The sequence below is a fragment of the Glycine max genome, chromosome 18 (assembly GCF_000004515.6).
Source record: "Glycine max cultivar Williams 82 chromosome 18, Glycine_max_v4.0, whole genome shotgun sequence".
Taxonomy (NCBI): Eukaryota; Viridiplantae; Streptophyta; class Magnoliopsida; order Fabales; family Fabaceae; genus Glycine; species Glycine max.
In genome coordinates, this window is record NC_038254.2 from 51,008,438 (window position 1) to 51,023,573 (window position 15,136).

Consider the following 15,136-nt stretch of genomic DNA (forward strand, 5'->3'; position numbering starts at 1 on the left):
TATATATGAAGTGACTGAAGAAGAAACAATAACCAGCCTTATGGTGAAGTTGAAGAGCTTTTACATGACCAAATCAATTTACAAGTTATTGTTCACGAGAAGGTTGTTTGTGCTTTGCATGAAGGAAGGACCATCCTTGAAAATTGTTTAATTAATAATCCACGTTCTTGTGACTTTCACATTATTAGCATCACACTCTAATCAACTAAGCTAATAAGTCATTTATGTTATAAAATAATTAATATTACTATATATAACACTAAAAAATTTAGTATGTATTTAATACATATATAAATTTACATAATAAATTTTGTGACAATTAATTTTGATTTAATAATTAATTTGTTTACATATATAAAATTTTATGAAACCTATGATTTTTATTTAAAATTTATATATATATATATATATATATATATATATATAAAATACATTATTAGATCAAAATTAATTATAATAAAACCAAAAAATACATTAGTAGATTTATATCAAAAATGTATTTTTTTAACATATATAAATTTTTATTAAACCTATAATTTTTATTTACAATTTATATAGGTAAAAAAATTAAGTACTAGATCAAAATTAATTGTCAAAAAATTTATTATGTAAATTTACATGTGCATTAAACATATATTATAAAATTTAGTGTTATATATAACAAAATTAATTATTTTATAACATAATTAAATTATTAACTCAGCTGATATGCGGATTGTCAATTCATAATAGACTTACGGATTTATAATCCGTATCAATTTTACGAAAAGACTACATTAAAATTGTTCATCTTATGTTAGGTGCACAAACAATTTGTTGGGTGCGCAAGCAATTGTCATCATTTTCCCTAGGTTGAACTCAATCATTCTAAGTAGTCCATGCTACTTTGTCATGGCATATGTTACGTTAGGGAATGCAAGTTGCTTCTCCACTTCATTACCATCAAATGGTTTGAGAATTAATACAATGGTCCCCCGTAACATATTGACAATCGTATGGAGCATGGAAAGGACAAATGCCCCACATCATACACAACTATTTCATGTAATTAATTGAATTCTTATTTCAAAGGTAGAAATCAATTCCAGCACTTTATAACAATAAAAAAAACACACACATTTCGATTCAAATTTAGACAAACATCACAATCACATTCAACAATTCAAAATCAATTCTCCCAACCTCTAAAGCAAGAAAATAACTATAGATAGTAGTGAACCAGCAGTGATCATTATGTTGTCAGTATATTGTAAATTAACATTCTTGATTAAGAATTCGGTATAGGTGGCCAAAGCTTCAGATACCTTGGTGCATGTATATGTGTTGGAGCAGGTACTTTTCTGATTGAACATCCTAATCTAGATATAAGGTACTGTTCATCATATTTGCTTTGGTTAAGTCCACTGTATTTACATATCCGAAACTTCATAATTTTTCTTTAGTTCTCATTGCAACGGAAAGTGTGATTCTGTCTCCTGTTTAGTTAATTTTTTGGCACATTAAGTGATAGAAGCATATTAAGAAAGGTTACAACACAGTGTGGTAAATGACATGTGAATTGCATATATTTACAGGAACGTATTACATTTGAACATCATCTATGCAAGGAACAGTTGATTGTAAAATTTCAATCAACAATCATTCCAAGCAACATCAGTACATATACTGATGTATAGTTCCAATGAAGGGTAAAAAATTGAACAGAAGAAAATCCATGTATAGTTCCTAATCCTGAGTGAGATAACATATCAGGAATTTGAACACACTAATTAACTAGTCAAATCCTTAAACCAAATTGCTCACCATTCAAACTTGGCACAAGAACACGTCTCATCAAGAAAGAAAAAAAAACATTAATCATACCAAGTGCCTATGCAAACGAATTGCCACCCGGATCTCAGATGCTTCAATGCTACAGATTCTCTTAGAGACCAAAACGAGAGGCTTTGGATGCTCCATGTTTTCTGTTGCAAAAGATAAAAGCAGTTTCTCCTGATATGGCTATGCTAGCTCTCAAAACTCTTGGGCATTGAAGTCTGGTGTCGTTGGATACTCAAGGCCCTGAAGTACGGGCATCCTTCGTATATCTTCTTCTGAATAAGCAGGGATGAACCAGTATCCCTTGTCCATCCCAAAAACCTGATACCATAGCAACATAACTTCAAGATTCTAAACTTGTTCAATAATGATGTGATGAGAAGCACAGAATTAAAATAAATATATTATTAGCTTAGTATAGAATATAGAACTCCATGTCATCATGAGGATAAATCATTTCCCTTATATTCTAAAATTATAAGAGAGCATCTTAATTCTTAAAGCATCTAGACCCTTCCTTTTGCAAAACTGAGTTTGTGGAGATTTACTTTGGAATTTGTGCACCGCATTTTGAACAGAACTCCAAACATGCACTACATAGTTCCAATTACTTAGAAAAGCAAGAATAAATTATTTTGGTGTTGTCAATATAATGAATACTTTCCTTTTCATTAAATATGTATAATTTTTGTTTCCATATCTAATGCCCTAAGGGCCCCTCAATGATATTCTCCTAACAGATCAAAGTGAAAGTGAGTCTTACATTGATCATCCCATTATATTTTTGTTCAATTGCATTGAGGAGACAGAATTAGTGCTTGAGTAGTTAAAACACATGTTAGAAAGTTGTGTTAAAATCATTTATTAAGGATTTTGAATGCCACAGGTTTAATACCAACTGTAAAGAACATTTAAAAAGATAGGAGTAAACAAATACCAATATAATATGCACAAACCTGTTCAAAATTTTTTCTACGACCAAGGTCATAATGCCATTTTGAAGCAGTTTTCTTTTCATATGCCTTCTCACAAGAACGAAGAAAATTCAATCAGTACCCGCAGTACTTAAGCTAACCACCCATTAGGATAACAATTATCAAAGATTCACAATTTCAATGCAAATAAATACTGTCATTCAACTATGACCAGAGCTGCTTCTTTGGGTAAAAAACAGAAAAAATGTAAGGAAAAAACCTCCCAAATGAAATGAATAAAATCAAGTTCATAAGCTCTTTTGTTAACAGATTTCTAAAGTAAAAAAGAGCAAATTACACATAACACCACTTTTTTTCTATTCCTACACTAACCCCCTTTATGTTTGAAAACATTACACTGATAGTATGGCACCCCCTTATATGTTTGAAAACATTACATTGACACCCCCTCATATGCTACACTAACACCCCCTACAAGCGAGGCGACTATAATGGATAAAAAAGTAAGGGGTGTTTGTGTAATTACACAAAACCTCAGGGGTGGTTAGTGTAATTTACTCAAGTAAAAAGGGAAAGGGAAAAGAGTGCAAAACTTTACCTCAATAGTGGTTGTATTAGAAGCTACCAATGACATGTGCAAGACAAGAAATCCCAAGACACTCAAGGAAAAGGCCAGATTCAAAACTGCAGCTAATCCAACAGTGTTATAAAAAGTCAAATATGAAACCAACAGCTCAAATTAGAAACCATGTTTCAGAACCTAACCGAAAGTAAGAAAAGTTGTGGCAAGAGTGCCGGGTGTTCCAGGAATTTCTTCATCAGTAAAGAATGTTTTGAAATGTGGCAGTAATGATATAGTCACAATAGTGGTCTCAAGGAGAGTGTAGAACTGCAATAAGATTTAACATAATAATATTATATAATTACTGTATTCTGATATGGCAGCTACAAATAACACAACAAATGCACAACCTTTCATGTTTAGACTAATGGTAACAGGAAGAATATCACAAGTTAATTATATGTTACGTGTTTTTACTAATCATATAACAGAACACTAAGAAACTATTCAATAAGCATTAAATTAAGTTGTTTACCCAAACATGCTCTTAATCAAGTAGCAAGATTAGAAACTTGGAGGCTCCAATCAAATGATTTAAAAGTCACACTAAGAAAATCTAGTTTTCAAATAGTAGAAGGCTCCAACAGGCAACAACAAGCAAGATGGTGACAATTAAGTTGCTAGATATCTGACTTGTGTGAATATGAAGAAGTTGAAAAGCAGGAGGATGAAAAATGAACACCTCCAAAACAAGCTGAAGATGATAAAGTTAACAGAAATTTGAATGTTTGTAAAGATGAAGCACATGAAAGGCTTGGATAAGGAACGGCCACCTGATGATGTTGAAAATTTTCAAGTTAAAGAGGTGATGATGGTGATGAAATGAAACACATAGTCTTGCAACTCCTAAGGAATCTGCAGGGGATAAATAATGGCCTCAAACCAGGCCTTAGATGTGAAGTGTAGACTGTAAAGATCAAGTGGTCAAGTTATTACCGATAAAAGGTTCTTTGGTCACAACAAAGAGAGCCAGCAGTAAAGGATGTTAACATTTTGTTATTTAAGTAGTTAAAAGGAAAAACTAAATTAAGATTGCAGAAGAGCAGATAACCCCATTCAATATTATGGATCCAATGAAGATATGAACAAAGAACAAACCATTTACACACATGCTAAGGTATGGTAAGCAAATTGGAACATGGAAGATGTTATGAAAACCATTCAAGTCACATGAGTGATCACTAATCAGTTGAAATAAGAACTTTTTGAGCTAAGGTGTCCATACCAAGAAAAGGAGGAAATACTTGTAATTTGATGCCCCAACACAGTTAACTACCCAGACACAATGGTGGTCCATCTTCAGTACACAACGTCCACCTGGTATCAAACCAGAAAAGGTCAAACTTATCCTCACTTATTTCAATTTAGCAATGAAAATAAAAACTTTGGTGTGCCAAAACTCACAAACAGAACAATGATGACATCGTGGCGGCTTGGGCTGACTGCACTTCCGACAGTATCTGAACCGTTGATTTGAAGTATCAGACTGCAGATTACTTAATTCTACCCCGTTCAATGGATCAACCTCTCCTCTCTCCTCATCAACAGCAGGCTTCCAGTTAGGAGGTACAGTCCCCGGATCCGTAAACACAACAGCAAAGTAACACCACAATAACATAACCAACTGCATAATCAAAACAAAACATCAAATTACCAGTATCATTCAGTCCACATATTAAAAGACATGATACTTGAATGATCTCTAAATGTAATTATTCTAAAGATTTATTCTTCAGTAAAACAGCGTTACTAAATTTAAATGCTGAAGAGAAAAAGGCTCCAGGTTGAGGTAAAACAGAACATTTTTGTTCAATTAATCACCAAAAAATAATAATATATATGAGAATTTGATTTTTAACCGAATTTAGTGTCCTCATGTGATCCATGTGAGGTACCTCACTTAGTGGCACAAAACTATTGTTGTCATACTTGCTAAGAAAATTCAAACTTTCCAAAATCATCACCAAAATAATATACTCTAACCCACCATATAAACCTGTACCCCTCCAGCTCTCTGGGTACATATTTAGCCTCTTCGCGCCACAATGCTTCAGGCTGAGGGGCTATGTATCATTCAGTTCTTATTGGATCAACCTGTCCAAGCCCATTAACTCAGGATGACGAACGACCCGTCCCAAATACGAATAGGACGTTACTATATAATCCATACTAGACCTAGAAGACACAGATTACACTTTTGCTCTTGGACAAGGTCTCTTTTCTCCTCACAACCTAACGACAGGAACATAAACCCATTATCCATAACTGGCAAGCTAAATTAAAAAAAGACTCACTTCTTCCCTGAATAAGGTTTAAAAAAATTCATAGTTTCAAAGTCAAATTCAAAACCCAAATGCCAAAAACACATATTCGCACCCTCCACTCAAAAAGGAGAAAAAAACATTATTACTTGGTTACTTTTTTTTTACACAAAAAGAGAACATATTTAAAGCTTACCAAACAATGAAACAAGATCAACACCACGAAGGAGATAAGAGTATCAAGGCCTCCAACAAACAAGGCAGGTCCAAAATTAGTCAACACAACAGCGTAATAGGTAACACCCACAACCCCAAGAACCATTAGTATCATGATCGAGCCTAATCCTCGCAGGGCAGTGCAGAACCTAAACACGTTCCAAGCCATTCCAGCTCCAGATCTATACATATTATTGGAGAGAGAAAAAAACAGAGGAACCCCACCTCAATTTAGGACCAAAAGATTGTTCCTTTACGCACTTGGCGGTGATCCCAGAAGCGGAACACGACAACAGCTGCCAGTGGCGGAACAAGCAGAATCATCGATGTCCTCGAACGAGAAAACACGCGACCGGATATGGCGGTGCTCCAATTCCGGAGGCAAAGAAAAAATAAAAGTTTTTTTTTTCTTGCGTGAATCTATGGTTCATGCAGAATTGGATGGAAAATTGGGAACTTTTTGGGCATAGACGTAGCAACCTGAAATGTTGTTGAAATTACCGATGAGTAGTATATCAGTGGCGAATGGCGATGATAAAATTAATTTTGACCGTGTGGAGTGTGATTAAAATATACTAAATTTAAATTATATTGTATTTATATTTTATAAGTGCTATTTATTAAAAAGTTACTTATGAGGATTATGTTTTGTTTAACTCCAATTAAACGAAGATTTAATTAGTATACGAGACCATTTTTCATTATTGCAAACATATAATAATTTTTAGTTTAGGTTTAAAAAAATTAGTAATTACACATTTTTTCTCCTTTTTTAAAACCTCCTTGAACTTTAAAAAAATTACACACATCCATTTTAATTTTATTTTAAAATATAGATTTAATGTTATTATTATTGCTGATACCAAGTTTTTTCAAGTGATTTTGTGCATTGAATCATTGATGATTTGATTAAGGTAATTTTATTTATTTTCTAAAATCTATAATTAAGCTTATGCATGGGTTTGATAGAATAAAATTGATTGTTGATTTTTTATGCACTTTGATTCAATAATTTCATTCTTCACAATGGTATTCATTTAACTTTTAGATTTGCTAGAATGATAACTTAATTGAATTTTTTGCAACCTATTTATTTATTTATTTTATCAAAATTATCCCTACTTAATGGAGAAAGAGAAGTCATTTCAGAAGAAAAAAAATAGTCATTAAACAGGGACATTGTTATTTAAGATTTGCTTTATGTACGTAATGCTAGTAATAAATCATCGTAAACTTTGAAAATAACAATAAAAAAAGTTTAGTGATATTCCAATAACACCATAAACTTTAGGTGGTAAGTATTGGCTTGTTTAATCTTGTTTTAGTTAATGAATTGCCTTGATTTTATTGTTTTTAAAAATAAAAAATTTGTTAGAAAATAATGAAAGGGGAAAAATATTGTTTATATTATTTCCTTCATAAAGTTCTAATACTAAATAATAGTAATATGGTATTTTTAATTATTCCAAAATTATATCAATCAAAAACGAAAAATAGAAAATAAAACAAACCAAACAGTAACTAATACAAAACTCAGTATCCATATAATATACAAGGACTGATATTGGAGCACTTAATAATTTCAAATATACTTTCTTAATACCTATAATTTTTTTCTTCCTATTTATTGTACTTATCTTTCTCTTTCTCTCTAGTTGGATATCCACCATTTATTTCCCTATGTAGTAATATGTTGATGACAGAACCTTAACAACCGCCAACTCCACGATGATGACAACTTCCAGCGAAGGTGCTGCAGCAGCACAACCAGCACATGTCAAAATCACCATGTCACTGCCTTTGGGTTGAACAACATGGCTTCTTGTAAGGCTCTTGTCATTGTCATTTTTATCATCTCTTTTGAACAACTAGAAAAACATTTTTTTAAGTTGATTAATTTTCTTAAAATGTGTAATATAAGAGGTCTAATTCAACCCCAAAAGTTAACTGAGGGTTGTCGTTCACTTATAAAGTCTAATATGACTTTATTGTTAACTAATGTGAGACTTAAATTATTTACAACATTTCAACTTTTTCTGATTGGGAACAAAAACATCCCACGTCGTCCAATTATTGTAGCCTAATTCTCACACAATGATCACTGATCTCCTATATCCCTTTATATACAAGGTAAAAGCAAATGTCCAGCACCAACTAGGAGATAGGAGTAGAAAAATAAAATTACAAGAGGAAGAGAATTAAATGAAATACTTAGAATGAAGGGGGAATATCACATGGGTACTAAGAAAAATTGCCAGAAAAAGTAAGAAATATGTGTGACCATGAATTGAGAATGATAAATTTATTGTGAGAGATGGAGAAAAATGGGAATAAGAAAAATTAATAGGTATGCTTCTAGATTATCACTCTAGTATATGTTAGTCTTCTGTGATTCATAATTAAGTGTTACTAATTTTTTTTCATAAATTGTAAATTTTAAATATATATGGATATATAGTTGGTAGTTCAGAACTACCTAGCTAATAACTTCTCATATATAGGTATGGTTCTATATAGATGATCACTCTAGTATGTGTTAGTCTTCTGTGATTCATAATTAAGCGTTACTTATTTTTTTCATAAATTGTAAAGTTTAAATATGGATAGAATTGGTTCATAACTACCTAGCTAATAATTTCGCATATATATTTCTAGGCATGGTCTTTATATATTTCTGGGCATGATCTAATTTGCATGCCAGATTTTATATATATATAAAAAACTAATAATTTCTCATATATTAGTCATTATATTAATTGTAGTGCATTCTCCATATATTGTTTTGTTCATATATATATTTTAATGAACTAAAAACTGACATGCAATGCGCGAAAACTCCTTGCGAATACAATTTCTGCAGGAAGGTGCTAAAGAAGAGAGTTGTTGTTGCTTATGTTTGGACTAGTAAGGAAATACATAATGAGGTTAAAACAAGTATGTGAATACAATGGTGGGTCAGTTTAAGTTAGCAATGCTTTATGGTATTGGTACTAAATTTAGGGGTGGTAAAGTGCCAATAAGATTATAAGCTAAGTGTTGTAAAGAATGAGTGTTCATAAAAGAATATGATAAAAAAAAAAAACGTATTAATTAAGGGGAAAATCTGTTGAGGAAAAGATGGTAGAACCGTAGAATCAGACTTTACATGATTTGGTCATGTAAGATGAAAACCAATAGAAACCCTAGTAAAATGTGGTGGATCAAATGGAGAAAGACCAAGAAAAACTTTAAGTGAAAGCATTAAAAGGACTTTAGATCTTAAATGGTCTCTCTAAAGGCCTGATTTTTTATAGATCATAATGGCATAAATGGATCCACGTAGCCAAACCCACCTAATGGGAAAAGGCTTTTGTGATTATTGTTGAACACACAAATTGTCCATACCTTAAATCTATGCAAAATCCAGATTTGCTAATTGCTTGTTGCAAAAGGTACAAACAGTAGGGTGATGATAAACAAACTAAACAGCTATTATACAGCAGCATCCTGGAATTACATAAAATTGAAAAGACAGAGATTGAAACAATGTCCCCACTGAGGGAAGCCAAATATTCACCCAGGAACTTAGAATCTAAAGATCATATATAGCATAAGGGGGATCTTGATTATTAGCTCAACAGAAAATAAAGTACAAGGTGTGTGTGAAATGGAGTGATATGATATGAGATGCTGACAACAACAACAGGAACCGTTACACCCTTACCCTATATAAGAACCATATTGCTTACAAATATTATAGTGGGCAATGATTACCACTATTATAGAGGACCAAAACAAAAAATTCAAAGGAAGTTGAATACCTAGCAATGTGAAATTGTAATTTTAAGTATTTTTTTTTATCTAAATAGTGTTTGGCCCAACTTCTTCTTTTAAAGAGAAAATAAATAAAAAATAAGTTGAGTTGAATACTACCTAAATATAATCAAAGGACTAAAACCAATATTAATAAAGGGAGAGCAAAATTATATTTAAGTCTTAATTTAAGATACTCCCACAAATAATTTGTTATGAACATAAAAACGTAAATATTAAATGGTTTATTTAGTATTTAGACAAACGAAAAAGATTATTTCCCTCATTCATTTATTACGAGTAACATCATACATTCCAAGATGTGCATATCATGAACCATGATTGCCATCGATCTGAAATAGTTCAAACTAACAACCATCTTCGTCAATTTTACTTTGTCAATCTCATGGCTAAAATCGATTAAAGATAACCCTTTTCCTTGCAGCATTCAATTGCATCCTGAAACATGTCCTCCAAGCTATACTTGAACTCAAAACCAGCATCCTCAAGTTTCTTGGAGGTTAAATGTGGTTGCTTGACACCTTTAATTCCCTTCAGCTCGCTTAAGGAAAAAAACAAATTAAATATTAGTTATGCAATGAGATCAAAATGAGATAGTATTCAAGGTCTAAAAAAATGGTCCACAACTACAATTGTGATAGTAATTTGTAGCTAATTTGTAGCTCATAGTGATGAAATCGTAATTAGGACTGCAATTTGAAACCTTGATGATGCATATTTAGCAAAGCCTTTTACAAGAAGGAGGAGAATGGAACTCACTCTACTGTTGGTATTTGATATTCTGGATATTTGGCTGAAAGAATTTCACCCATCTCTTCAATGGGTACAATGAATGGTGAGCAGTTATACCTCCCTTTTGGATTAGGATGCTCAAGCAGGAAGATATGTGCTCTAGCGACATCATCCACATGTACCATATGGTAACGAATGACACCAATTTCTTCCTTTTTGCCTGCATAGCACCAATTTCATCTTAACAAGAACTTACAAGGAACTTGAAGTACATATTCATAAACTGTTTTACTTCCTCCCTTGAACCTGAATTTCAAGTGCAAAACTGCTAATCACTTTAATTCTTAACTTTACAAAACCTTTTTTTTGTTTCTGACTCTCTAGTCTTTCTTTTATCATATTTTTCATTAATATTAAGGATAAAAATGATATCTTTTCGATTAAAAGTTTAGATAAATTGATCTTGAAAACTCACTGCAAGTAAGACAAATCTTAAGGTTTAATAAACAGTCACAAAAATATTTATAGATTTAAAAAGCAAAAATGATATTACTGTCTTAATGATTAAAATGAGAGTTTTCTTAAAAGGATAAAACTACCACCACTTAGATCTAACTTTTTAGATTTTTTTTACCATCATATATATAATTTTAAAGCACTTGAGACATTGCATCTAAGTGTCATAGTTGACCTTCAAATGATTTAAATCAAACTCTATTTGAGAACATGAAAAATAAACAGAGTAGAGTAAGGTGCAGCCTTCATACCCAACACCATAAGCAGAGCTTTCTCAATGGAGTCAGGAAGCTTGGGACAAACAAAACGACCAACAATGAAAGGAGCAATAACAGTTGCAACTTCCAACCCATTCTGTTCTCCAAATTCAAGCACAGCCTTCTCAGTCAACACCTTTGAAACTGCATAGGACCATCCAAAGGGCTTCACACTCCTAAGCATATCAACATCACTCCAAACACTCTCATCTACCACATCTTTTTCTTCAAGGCTGCTGAAGGAAACGGTGGAGCCACTAGAAGTGTAAACAACCCTCTTCACTGTCTTTGCTTTGAGGCCTGCTTTCATGATTCCTAGTGCCCCATCAATGGCTCTTTTGGTCACCACTTCCTCTGGCTCGTTCACTGCAAAATCAATTGGGGTGGCAGTGTGGAAAATTCCAACACAACCCTCAACTGCTGGACCAAAACTCTCTGGGTCGCTGAGATCAGCATTGAAAATTTTTAGCTTTTCTGATGCACCAGGTAGGTTTGTGAGGAAGCTAACATCTCTCTTGCGTCCTGTTAATGTCAAAATAGAAACAAAAATATAACATTGTCTAACATTAATTCTTATAGATACACTAGACTTAGTCCCCTTCAATAAAGTCTCCATTTCAAATATTATGGATATAAAAATATAGGTGGAAAGAGAGACACTAAAGGTAAATCAGTTAAGTTTTCTTATAAATATTAGTTATTAATAAAACTGATAAATCATTCATATCAATATCAAAAAAATAATCATACACATACAAATTTTTACATCATCATGATTAACTTGTTGTTCTCCAATAGTAGTTTGAGTTTCACTTCCTTGTAATAAAGATTTACATTAAAAGTCATTATAAGTTACAAGTTATTAGGGTAAAGCTCTAATTTTGATCAAAGAACCACACAAAATATTTATGAAACTGCATCTAAGTTTTGTGCTACTAATAATGATAAAGATAAAACTTAGATGTAATTCTTTATATGTTTTTTATGTTGCTTTTTAATAAGAATTGGAGTTTTACCTGGGTAAGTTGCATGATAAAAGCTTACATTAAAGATCAATATAAATTATTGAGGTATAACTTTGATTCTAGTTGAAAAAATAAAACTAATGTTACTTATGAATACTTATGAAACTGTGTCTATGTTTTTTCTAATAATAATAAGGCTTATTTACCTGGGTCAGATCTAATAGTGGTATTAACAGCATATCCATCTTCAAGGAGTCTCTTGATGATCCATGAACCAAGGAACCCAGTGCCTCCCGTGACACAAACTCTACCTTTTCCCTCTGCCATTTGAAAACTCTTGCTATTGCAGTGTTTACTTTTCTTTGTGTTGTGCAGTCAACTTTTGATATGTTTGTTCTGCTGGCCCTGTATGTATATAACAAAGTTGTTTGGTAGCTTCTGCTATCCACTACCGAGCTCACATAGAGTTATAATTTTTGGACACATCTACATGTTAATAGTTTATTGATATTTCTCACTTCTTTTAGTTTTTCTTTTTTTATCATAATATGAAGTTGTGACATATTGATAGAATATTCAAATCTTATATATCATCTATACATAATCAATTGAAGTGATATATGAAAGGTTTAATTATCAAAATTTCAATTAGTCTCTTTTTTAATATATGTTGTTATATACGGAACCCATGACCAACAAATCACTAAGGCATAACTTTACCGCTGCACCAGGGCTCGCCCTCATGTTGTTATATACGGATATTTGTATATAATTCAACTGTAAATTGTACAATAGTGAAATTATGAGAGATTTATGAAAAAAAACTTGCTTGAATTGATCTACAGAGAAATTCTGCAGATCAAGTCACATGCTGAGAATTATATGGCTGGATGACGGAGTGGACGTTTGATTAGCCGTCTTAACTTATTATTTTTTTGGTGACCTTCTCTCATTTTATTATATTTATGCGTACATTATATAAAAGAATAAAAACAAAGTCCAATTTGTACAACTCCAGAAGATTAGCCGGTTGATGTAGATATTCAAACTGGAAGAAAATAATTTATACTTTGTAGACAAATTTCACAAATCCGTTGACTTGGATGCTTAAGAATTTCTTTATATATATATATAAATTGACAAGGCTGCTTCTGCCCAATGCCAACAGCTAGGCCTAGGACATATTTCCTTCTTGCCACATTACAACATTTTGCAGAAGATGAATTTAGGATTCGTCAATGTGCAAAGAAAGAGAATGGAATGTGAATAAAATCAAGAGTAAAATAAGATAAAACACTTACATTTTTACATTCTATTTAATTCAATTACTTTTTTTCACTTTAGCTAACGGTATCTTAGTAGGAAAAATAGGGTGATTCAGGTATCATAACATGATAATTTTGTATGAGTGGAGACATGGTGCTGATTAGCTTTATCGTATAAATCATAAATGAATGATGAAGTTGGGGGATCACTCCCCCTTCTAGAAGTAGACAGAAGACAGTCCATGTAGATGACTTGTCAAATGCAAAGGGTACAAACTAGGGTTTAGGGATGAGAGTACAACAGGTTAAGATAGATTTATTTTATTTTTATCTGACTCAAAAAATTGATCAAGACCTAAAATGTGGAATAAAATAGGGTAGATCGAATTATCATTGCAATATTAATATTGTGAATAGTTAACTTGTGTAGTATAATAATATAACTTTCATATACTCAACGACTCAATTATTAGATGACATAAAATTAAATTTCAAAGTAGGACCCTAAACGTGAATGAGTTGAACTATGTAACCTTTTAAAAATTGGACCCATATGTATTTTTGAGGACCACTGGTCTTGTTTGTTCCAAGTTATTCCAACCTAGAATAATGTGTCCTATATTCTTATAAAAAAATTTACTTTTTAAATAAATATATATTAATAATTTTTAAGAAAATAGATAATACTCTTTTATAACATGATGTTATTAATAATATTATTTATTTTAAAATATATTGTGAAATATACTTTAATTTAAGTTTTATATATATGCATAAGTCAACTCAGTAGATAATTTTTTAATAATTAGTAACATGTTTAACTTTGGGATTGAATGACTCACTTTTCCCCCACTTTATTTTCTTTTTTACTCTCTTTTCCTCCTTGTTTTTTTCTTTAAAAAATGCACAAGATGCTCTCTAGTTTTTTTTTTCTTTAATCTTAACGTTTCCAAGCCAATGGATTTGTGAAATTTGTCTACAAAATGTAAAATCTGTTATTCTAGTTGGAATATTTACATCAACAAGCTAATCTTCGGTAGTTGTATATAATTCTCAGCATATGACTTGATCATATCTGGCATATTTGTTCTTCTATTTATATATATATATATATATAAAAACATTTTCCTAGCTAGTAGAGACTTCCGAGAAAGAAAAAACAAGAAATAAAAAACTAATAAATGTAGATATAATAAGTTTTTTTTTCTCTTGTTTTCAATCCTTACAATTATTTCCCAAATCTGATGGAGCGCATGTATATTTTTTCGTTCCTTCTTCACTCAGATCATACCAAACGATGGAAGAGATTAAAAAACGCATGCTTTCCGTTCCCTTTTAATTGTTCCGCTAAGTTTCTACTGAACCAAACAATGAATTAAATTTTTGTAAATCTGATTTCATATTTGAAGATTCCTTTTTGATTTTATAATTCTTAATAAATTTTAATTAATAATAGAATTTGTGATAAAAAAAATATATCAAAAAGTGTATTGAGTAATTTTCTTTAGTAACATTGACAGGAGTATTTGAATATTAAAATAGATTATGAGTTTTTGTTGGTATAGAATGGATAATTCTTTTGTAGTTTAGAGATGACTCTTCAAGGTATGATTCAAGACTAAATGTGAATATATTTTTAGTGAGAATTGGAACATTGATTTATTGTGAGAAACTAAGAGTGTTTTGGTTTGGAGTTTTATTTTCTGTTTTAATTTTTTTAATTTTATTTTTATTTT

At 31.4% G+C, this 15,136-nt stretch overlaps 2 protein-coding genes across 3 annotated transcripts; both read right to left on the reverse strand.

The window, feature by feature from the left end:
- Positions 1–1,540: 1,540 nt before the first annotated feature.
- Positions 1,541–6,367, reverse strand: LOC100776675 (probable protein S-acyltransferase 14). Of its 2 annotated transcripts, none has more exons than XM_006602685.4 (7): positions 5,833–6,367; positions 4,780–4,999; positions 4,601–4,692; positions 3,519–3,642; positions 3,352–3,437; positions 2,775–2,840; positions 1,541–2,139 (listed from the first exon to the last, which is right to left on the reverse strand). In XM_006602685.4, the coding sequence occupies exons 1-7, from the start codon at positions 6,040–6,042 to the stop codon at positions 2,014–2,016; spliced, it is 924 nt and encodes a 307-aa protein (XP_006602748.1). In that variant the 5' UTR covers positions 6,043–6,367; the 3' UTR covers positions 1,541–2,013. The 2 variants fall into 2 exon arrangements, with proteins under 2 accessions (XP_006602748.1, XP_003552340.1); XM_003552292.5 differs by having other exon boundaries at positions 3,352–3,443; positions 5,833–6,366.
- A 3,532-nt stretch (positions 6,368–9,899) lies between these two features.
- On the reverse strand, positions 9,900–12,522 carry LOC100194416 (vestitone reductase). The gene is made up of 4 exons (NM_001249591.2): positions 12,342–12,522; positions 11,165–11,692; positions 10,425–10,617; positions 9,900–10,206 (listed from the first exon to the last, which is right to left on the reverse strand). The coding sequence occupies exons 1-4, from the start codon at positions 12,460–12,462 to the stop codon at positions 10,065–10,067; spliced, it is 984 nt and encodes a 327-aa protein (NP_001236520.2). The 5' UTR covers positions 12,463–12,522; the 3' UTR covers positions 9,900–10,064.
- Between the last annotated feature and the right edge of the window lie 2,614 nt (positions 12,523–15,136).